The sequence below is a fragment of the Lactuca saligna genome, chromosome 8 (genome assembly GCF_052625555.1).
Source record: "Lactuca saligna cultivar CGN05327 chromosome 8, ASM5262555v1, whole genome shotgun sequence".
NCBI classification, from domain to species: domain Eukaryota; kingdom Viridiplantae; phylum Streptophyta; class Magnoliopsida; order Asterales; family Asteraceae; genus Lactuca; species Lactuca saligna.
Window position 1 is genome coordinate 210,470,484 of NC_136424.1, and position 9,507 is coordinate 210,479,990.

The following is a 9,507-nucleotide window of genomic DNA, read 5'->3' on the forward strand; positions in this document are numbered from 1 at the left end:
GGGAATTCAACATAAAACAGTGCAAACTCTGAGTGCTTATATTACCAGGCTTATTAGGAGTTACTTTCTTCAACTTCTCTGTCTAATCTATGAGTTACAGGAAACTGGGTTTGCTTTTCTATTTTCTGACCGTTTTACCCCTGGACACGAATGTGTGGATCTTTGTTGTGTTTAGGTAGTTCATAGTTTGTCAATACTATCTTTACATATGTTATTAATCGGTTCGGTTATTTTGGTTATAAAAAATAATCAATAAAATGAAAAGTCTTATAGTTAGTGATATGGGATGATAAAAGTCTTACTGTTCAGCTATGTACAGGTGTTTTGTACTAGATAGTTGATACAGAAAGAACAGACTTTCTCCATTTACGTCCCAACTTTTTTTTTACAAAATCATTTTTTTATAGAATTCATACTCTCCAACTTCTTTTCTTTCTCTCTCTTTTTTTTTTTTTTTTTTTTTTTTTTACATATTTGACATTTCATTGTGAATAAAATTCAAGGTAAAAAGAAGTCTAAGATGTTTAAACAATTCGGGTAAATATCTGTGATTTCTCAGTTTTCTGCACAAGACTATCCAATTTTTTTTCAAGCTCTTTAATTTCAAGTTGAAGATATTTTTGCTTAAGTAGAAACAAGTTCCCATTCAATCTTTCACCTTTCAAATTCTGCATCTTTCCATTTACCCACAAAATCCCCTTCATATTTTCAATCTAGTCCTTCATCTTCTCCAACTGTTTCAACTTTAGAATCATTTCCTCCAAAAAAAACCAACAACTTTTTCTTCAAAATAATCACAAAAATCCCATAAATCTATTTTCACTTTCAAAAACATATCTTCAAGAACCTGTTTCTCTAGCAGTAATTTATCAGCTTCCTCCACAACTTTCATGGCTGCTTTCTCATTTATTTCAAATGCAGAACCCATTTTTTGTGACAGCCTTTCTAAGTTCCTCTTGAAGCCTTGTAGCCAAATTAACATTTTGCAACCTCATTTTTCTCAAATTTCCCTCTGCCCGAATCGCCCTGTTCTTGATTCATTAACTCTTCCTCAAGATTCTTGACATGGGTTTCAAGATCTTTAATCACAATATTTGAGTTTGATTTGCCAAAATGTTTCAAAATGAATTCTGATGCAAAATTGACTTCATTTATTTTAATTACTAGTTAGGATCTAAAAAGATGAACGTAACATTATGAGCTCATATCTTTTGATAAATAACACCTCAAATATTAGAAACTTCCCATTCACTTTTAATAAATAACAAACATAACCCATCAAAGCAAGAAAGGTCAAGCTTTATGGTCAAAGACTCAACTGGACTCGACTCGACTATGTATGTACTTTTATATGGGAATCAAAGGAAGAAGATTGAGTTCTTGAAAGTCAGAGGCTTCCTAAAGAGGTAATTGAGGTTATACTATGCTATAAAATAAATAATTTCACATGTATAGCTGCATAATGTTGTTATATGATGCTAATGGTGTTTCAAAGGGATGATCGGTTGAGGTTAAGCCATTCGTCGTCTGTTTTCCCTCCATTTTCAGGTAAGATGCTACATTTATTTTGAAATTTAAACCATATTGAATTGTATTTTAAAAAGGAGGAACAGAGATATGGAGATTGAAGCTGGAAACAACGAAAATTTTGTTGAATCCCCTTTTGAATATATGCATTTCATTACCTACAAATCTGGAACTAAGGTATGATTATGAAACAATATTTCCTTTTAATTTACCAAATGTGTATTATATTTTTTAACTCACTATTTTTATATAAATATATAATAGGTGGAGTTCAAGCAGGCTCTGGTCCCTAGTATGGTTTGCTGGAGAGAACACGTATGGAAGCTCAACATCAGGCGACTGAGGCATCTCTTATGAATTTGGCTGGTAAAAAAATATTTGATGTTTTTGTCTTATAACAGTATAAAGAATTTATAGAAATGAATTCCTTCCACCCTTCCCCTAGTCCTTAGGATTCAAATGGAATCGAATTGCAACAAAACAAACAATGATAATGATTATGACCCTTTTTAGGCAATGTTTTTGCAGATAAGTATCTGTCTCGTGCTAAGTCTGGTGGTGGTCTTTAGATTCTGAGTTAGAGGGGTTGGGTCCTAAGAAAGGGTCGATTGCAGCACTTAATGAACTAGTAAGATCTTAATCAGTTATTGTATGTATATGTTACCTTTTCTTTTCGATTATTTCAGTGTATAATGGAAGGTTTGGGCATGAGTTTCCAACCTCAACCACACGTTTCAAATAACATGGGCCAGACCAACAAGTTATATGCACATGTTGGTAATGTACTATTATTTTGTAGTTATTTTTGACACTTGACATGTTAATTAGTTTTAGTCAATGTCTCTTCAGGTTGAAATAGACGGGGAAGTGTGGGGTAAAGGAGTTGTGTTAACATGGGGTGAAGCTAAGATGCATGTATCTCTTGTCACTTATTTCTTCACATCAATGATCAATGATCAATCCTAATCAAATGTTATTATTATTTTGAATTTTTCTCTCTCATGTTTGACTTTTATCAGGCTACTAAAAGTGTTTTTGTAAATTTGAAAGCAAGGATCAGAGAATACCCACCTCCTCAAAAACGACAACCTTCTCCTAGGTAGGTGGTCACTTTAATCTTTCTTTATTAATAATCTAAAATGTTAATTTCAGGAATGAGAACCGAAGATGATTGGATGAACATGAAAGGAAGAGAGCAGCTAAAATGTTATTTTGAAGTTATGTTTTGTGAAAACTCATTTCCTTTGGGAGTTTGATGTTATGTGGATAGTTTTGTTTTTGGATGATTTTTGAACGATGCTTTGGTAAACAAGTTGGCGATGGATATTCCGTCGCTAAATTTGTCGCAAGGGAAAATCGATCTGTCACTAAAACACTCGCTAGGTTATTAGCCACATTTTAATTATCTATGGACTGTATCAGTCGCTGATGCATCGCAAACAACATTTAGCGACGGAATAGCAACGGATTTGTCCGTCTCTAAAACCCATGTTTCTAGTAGTGGTATTTTGCAAATAGTTTAATATTACTATACTTGTTTATTTTTAATTAATATATTCTACAAATGATTTAATATTGTTGCATTAGAGCAAAATGTCGATTGTTTAAATTAAAACAATATCGTTTCTTACCAATTGGATAGTAGACCAACTTCTATTAAAAACTAGGTTATAGCATATAAAAAGCACAATCGGTATGTTTAAAATTATATATATATATATATATATATATATATATATATATATATATATATATATATATATATATATATATATATATATATATATATATAATTTAGCGTAACGATGATTATAAGTAATTCTCAATTAATTTATTAAGTAAATCAAATATAATATTTTACCATATATTTCGAAGATGTTATTAGGATATAATTTTGTATTTTCAAAATTTAAATTGACGTTGATTTGTTATAAAAAAAACGATAAAAATTATAGAAGAATGTTAAGTATTAAACAAACATGTTAGAAAATAGACATGTGATATTTTTAGGTTATACAGTATATGATTTTGTATTTTTAAAAATTGCATTCAATTTTTTATTATTGAAAAAGAGGAAATGGTAAAAATAATAAAAAATATCAAAAAAAAAAAAAAAAAAAAAAAAGATCATGTGGTATTTTTAAGTTTCCTTTATTACAATAGATAGATACTTCACCTTTCAAATTGTCACTTTTCAAATTGTGGAAGATGTAAGTCATATTGTTAGTCAAAAGATATATATTTATAACTATAATTAATTAGTGTGTAAGCATTTCTTTTTTTGCTTTTGGTGGTCCAATTTAAGCGTAGGAATGACATTACCAAACAAGTTGGCCAGACAAATTTTGGCATCCACCACCAAACATATGTAACCTAATACCACCAACTCACCCAAAAAGACACCATGGACTTTTTAGCATCTACTACTTTCAAATAACGACATGAAATTTAAATGCCATCTATATTATATAAAATACTTCTGTTTTAGTAACTAATAAGAAACTACGTGACCTTTTCTTATGTATTCTCCTTTTTATGACTCATGTGATGGATCATTAAAAAAAAAAAAAAAAAAAACTGTACCCCTAATAGTCTTACGTAACATTAGTATCATACCAATGGTCGATGGAGCTTTCCCATGTTTTAAACCTGATAGTAGGACACCTCTATTATGTAATTCCATTTCCTAAATGATGGGCTTCCATTGCAAGCAAAAATTCGAAATTCGAAATTCAAAATTAATATTAGAAAAATTCATTACAAGGTACTAGAACATGGATATTTTAGTTCGCAAACATGTCCACAAACGTGGATCATGATTATATATAGAGAAAAAAGAAAAAAAAATCAATAAATACAGTAATATTTTTCTAAGAATTAAACAAAAAATAAGCATATTCAAAAAATTGCCAAAAATTCACATATCCCAACTGCAAAATTAGCAACCCATATGCAAAATTCACTTTCGCAGACATAATGCCAATCTCACAGGTTTCAATTGCAAAATTGATGAGTCCTGCTTTTATATAATATCTCTTTTTTTTTTTTTTCTTTTTTTTTTTTTACCAAAAAAAAAAAGAACTTGAAAATTCTCGGAACATCAATGTCTAACATATAGCCGTCAATGTTACTCTTAAACCTCGTTCCAAAAATAAGATTTTAAGATGTTTGTAGTTTTAATTCATTATATTTTAAAGTTATTGCATCTTCGTTGTAAGTACTACAGCAAATTATTGAATCATAGATTTGTTGTTGATTTATTTACTTAGTAATGAGAATTTCATAGTTGTCATCTCTGCAATCCGTATTAGTCAACTGAAACTTTTATAGACAACAAACTATTTCGTAGGAGACACCGCCCATGAAAATGTCACCTACAAATTTATTATTTATCTGTTTTTTGCATATGTAAAAACTAAGAAAATAAATTATTACTGGAAGTAATAAATCATATACGGGGGGCTGTTTAAGTGGAGATGGTTGATAAGACAAATACCATAAAAATCACAATATTTTTATGTATAGTTGAAAAAACCGTATTTTTTTTTTGTTGGTTCTGATCACAAATGGGAGGTAGGATTATCACTCTAGGCTTTAGTTTATTTGATAAGTTTCATGTTTAACTCAATTATTTTTTTTACAAAATCAGTTATTTGTTGAAAGTCCAAATATGGTCCCTCTAGTTTGCAAAAACTTACATCACACGGTATTTTAACTTTTTTTTTATTCATTTTTTATATACTTTATTTAGTTATCCTAATTCTAATAAATAAGTAGAACTCTGCCACGTGTCAATCTATAAGACTTCCAAAATAGAGTTTTCCCGCTCATTTTATTCATCTATATTTACGTAAATGTCATACAATCCAAATTCAATAATTCCGGAAAAATCTGCAAACAAATATGTTAATTAATATTCAGATTCGAAAAACCCGATTAATTTTGAAAGTTTGTTTATTTTGATAGCAAATTAAATCCCTAAAAATCTGCAATATTATTCTTTAAAACGTAATCTTCTTGATTCTTATTGATTCATAAATAAGAATCAAGAACGTAAATACCATTCATACGGTTCTTTTCTTTTTACCATTCTGCTCCATAGAAATTCTGCTCCATAGTAATCTTTGCAAAATTATTCTTCTTTATTCTTCTTGATTCTGCAACGCTGAAAAAATCAAATATCAGGTTAGTGTATTAAAATATCAGGATTACTAATATTTCTATGCTCTTAATGGTCTGATTTATCAGTTTCTATCATTTTTTCATTTTATTAGTGATGTTTGTCTTCTTCTTTTTCCTAATTCTTCTTAATCATCTTCTTCTTCTACCTTTTCAGTTTAAAAGACGTAAATAGTGATGAAAATGATTACAAAATACGAAATTAGTAATAAAAATGAGAACTTTATTTTCTTTAAAAAAAACTGTTCTTCAAAGCTTTAACTATTACAATATGTTTTTTTTGTTTTGCTGTTTCATTTACTTTGATTTGTTGTTAATTTAAAAGGTTGCTAATTTTCCTTACAATTCTATAATGATTAAATTTATTGCAGAAAATGGAAATAGAAAATAAGGTTTACCTAAATAACATTGACCAGATAGATGAAAAATCGCATATCAAGGTTCGGGTGCTTAAAATTTGGAACTTTGTCATAAATAATAAAGTTTGTTCCATTGAAATATGAATTGTCCATGCATGGTGGATAAAAAGTGCTCTAAAAACTTTCCAAAACAATTCATTAATCATTCGTCTGTTGATCAGAATGGTTTTCCGTTATATAGGCGAAGAAACGATGGTTATTTTGTAGAAAAATCAGGTGTAAGGTTGGATAATAGAAATGTTGTTCCATACAACAAATATCTATTGAAAAGATATCAGGCACATATTAATATTGAATGGTGCAATCAGGGATCTTCTATAAAGTATTTGTTTAAATGCATAAATAAGGGTCCTGATAGAGCTACAGTTGCTGTTGTACCAACCAACAATGAATGTGAAAATAATGATGCGGTCGATGAAATAGCTGAATATTACGATTGTAGATATTTATCAGCATGTGAAGCATCATGGCGAATTTTTAGATATGATGTTCATTGCAGATATCCTTCTGTTGTTAGACTACCTTTTCATCTTCCTAATCAACAACAGATTGTATATGGCGAAGATGATGATATTGATGATGTTCTTGACAAACCTTCTGTTGCCGCTTCAAAGTTCACAGCTTGGATGGAGTGTAATGCAATCGACAGTGAAGCACGAAAACTCACATATGTTGAATTCCCTACAAAGTTTGTTTGGATATTAAATGGTCGGTTTTGGAAGCGAAGGAAAGTAGGAAAAGCCATCGGTAGAATTCATTCAGTTTCACCTAAACTAGGTGAAGCATATTTCTTAAGGATTCTTTTAAATAAAGTAAAAGGACCAACATCATTTGATGAAATTCGCACGGTAAATGGAGAAACACATTCTTCTTTTAGAGATGTCTGTTATGCACTCGGGCTATTAGATGATGACAAGGAATACATTGATGCAATTAAAGAAGCAAGTCATTCTGGATCTGGTTTTTATCTACGCTTTTTATTTGCTATTGATGTGTAATAGTATGTCTAAACCAGAGATCGTTTGGGAAAATACATGGGAATATTTGGCAGATGGAATTCTATATAGCCAACGACGAAGATTTAAGTCAGCAGGTATTACATTTTTTCTTATTTTTTAAAATTAATTTATTTTTATTTTTCAACACCCATTAAATAATTAGTAATGAAATTATTAAATATCAACCACATATTTTATTAATTATTTAATATTTTCGTGCAGAATTGTCTCTCGGAGTAGATGAACTTAAGAACTTAACTTTGTTCGAAATACAACAAATTTTACTTCGAAACAACTCTACTCTCAAAAACTTCAAAAACATGCCATACCCAGATGTTGAATCCGTTTCTTCTTCAAACAATCGACTTATCACCGAGGAACTAGATTACGACATTCCCGTGATAAAGAATGACTATGATCGTATGTTTCTTGCATTAACAAATGAGCAACGGAACATTTTCCTAAACATCAGGAGTGCTATTCAACAAAATAAAGGAGGTGTCTTCTTTGTTTACGGGTATGGTGGAACGGGTAAAACTTTTTTATGGAAAACAATATCTGCAGCAATTAGATCTGAAGGAAATATTGTATTAAATGTTGCTTCAAGTGGTATTGCTTCCTTATTATTGCCCGGTGGTAGAACAGCACACTCTCGATTTATAATTCCATTTGAGCTTACAGAGGATTCTTTTTGTAACATAAATCCAGACGGTGAGTTGGCAAGCTTAATAAGGAAAACCTCTTTGATAATTTGGGATGAAGCACCTATGGTCCATAAGCATGCATTTGAAGCTTTAGATCGAACTTTGAAGGATTTATTAAGGTGCGTAAATTCAACCATCTCAAATATTCCATTTGGAGGGAAAGTTATTGTCTTTGGAGGAGATTTTAGACAAATTCTACCTGTTGTGCCGGGTAGCAGTAGACAGAACATTGTAAATGCTTCTTTGAGTTCTTCATATTTATGGGAACATTGCAAAGTCCATAGATTAACAAAAAACATGAGGCTAACTATTGGAAGGGATCAATCAGATATAGGAAAAATAAGAGATTTTGCAAATTGGTTGATGGATATAGGAGAAGGAAAACTTGGTGGTCCGAACGACGGTGAAACGATTATTGATATTCCGGATGATATTCTCATTAATGATTCACATGATCCTATAGGTTCCTTAATTGAGTTTGTATATCCTTCAATTTTAGAGTACTATAGCGATATAAATTATTTCCAAGAAAGAGCGATACTTGCTCCAAAAAATGAAGTTGTCCAGGAAATAAACGACCGTTTACTTAAGAAGTTTCCAGGAGATCAAGTTGAATATTTTAGTTCAGACTGCATATGTGAATCCGAATTTCTCCATGATCAATTTGATGCAAATCTATACTCTCCTGATGTATTAAATGGACTCAAAGTATCCGGTTTACCAAATCATAAATTGGTTTTAAAAATTGGTGTTCCAGTAATGATACTGAGAAATATTGATCAGAAAAACGGCTTATGTAATGGCACAAGACTACAGGTGTTATCATTGGGCAAACGTGTTATTGAGGCACGTATAATAACTGGAACTAATATTGGAAATCGGATTTTTATTCCAAGAATGTCTTTAACTCCATCAGAAAAAAAGATTCCCTTCAAATTCACAAGAAGACAGTATCCTTTGGCTGTATGTTTTGCAATGACTATTAACAAAAGTTAAGGACAATCGTTGTCAAAGGTTGGTCTGTTTCTGAAAGATCCAATTTTTTCACATTAACAATTGTATGTTGCCTTATCTAGAGTTCAGAGTAGAGAGGGATTAAAATTATTAATTTTAGATAAAGATGACAAACTCACAAATAAAACTTCCAATGTTGTTTATAAGGAAGTTTTTCGAAATTTGTAGCCAACTTTTTTGTAACGTCGTTTTATTCAATTTTAGGAAATCACACTTAATCCATCATATTACTGTATTTTTTTATAATTACGTATTGTTGTATTTTATGTTAATTTCATTACATACATTGGTATTGTATCATCTGCATATGTCCAATTAGAATGATGAATAAAAAAAAATAATTTTCAAAAATCTTCATTCCTAATTAAATACTTCCCATTTAGTTAGTAATTAAATAATTACCAATAAAAAAAATTATTTAAATATTCAATATTACAATTTATAAGTTATCAGAATTATTGATATAATATTTTATTAAATAATTAATTTTTAAATTCAATTCAAAAACAGCACCCGTGGGTTCCACGGGTTTTAACCTAGTATATATATATATATATATATATATATATATATATATATATATATATATATATATATATATATATATATATATATATATATATTCTATGGTAAACAAAAACCTTAAAAATACATTAAAAAAATAGT

At 29.9% G+C, this 9,507-nt stretch overlaps 1 protein-coding gene and 1 long non-coding RNA gene across 2 annotated transcripts; both read left to right on the forward strand.

Moving 5' to 3' along the window:
• Nucleotides 1-1,229: 1,229 nt before the first annotated feature.
• LOC145008369 (uncharacterized) lies at nt 1,230-2,404 on the forward strand. Its single transcript, XR_013663370.1, has 4 exons — nt 1,230-1,406; nt 1,496-1,704; nt 1,792-1,893; nt 2,056-2,404. It is a non-coding gene; the product is annotated as an uncharacterized LOC145008369 (long non-coding RNA).
• A 3,801-nt stretch (nt 2,405-6,205) lies between these two features.
• On the forward strand, nt 6,206-8,823 carry LOC145010467 (uncharacterized). The gene is made up of 3 exons (XM_078969005.1): nt 6,206-7,085; nt 7,141-7,218; nt 7,346-8,823. Exons 1-3 carry the CDS (start codon nt 6,206-6,208, stop codon nt 8,821-8,823), a joined length of 2,436 nt encoding a protein of 811 aa, XP_078825131.1.
• The last annotated feature ends 684 nt before the right edge of the window (nt 8,824-9,507 follow it).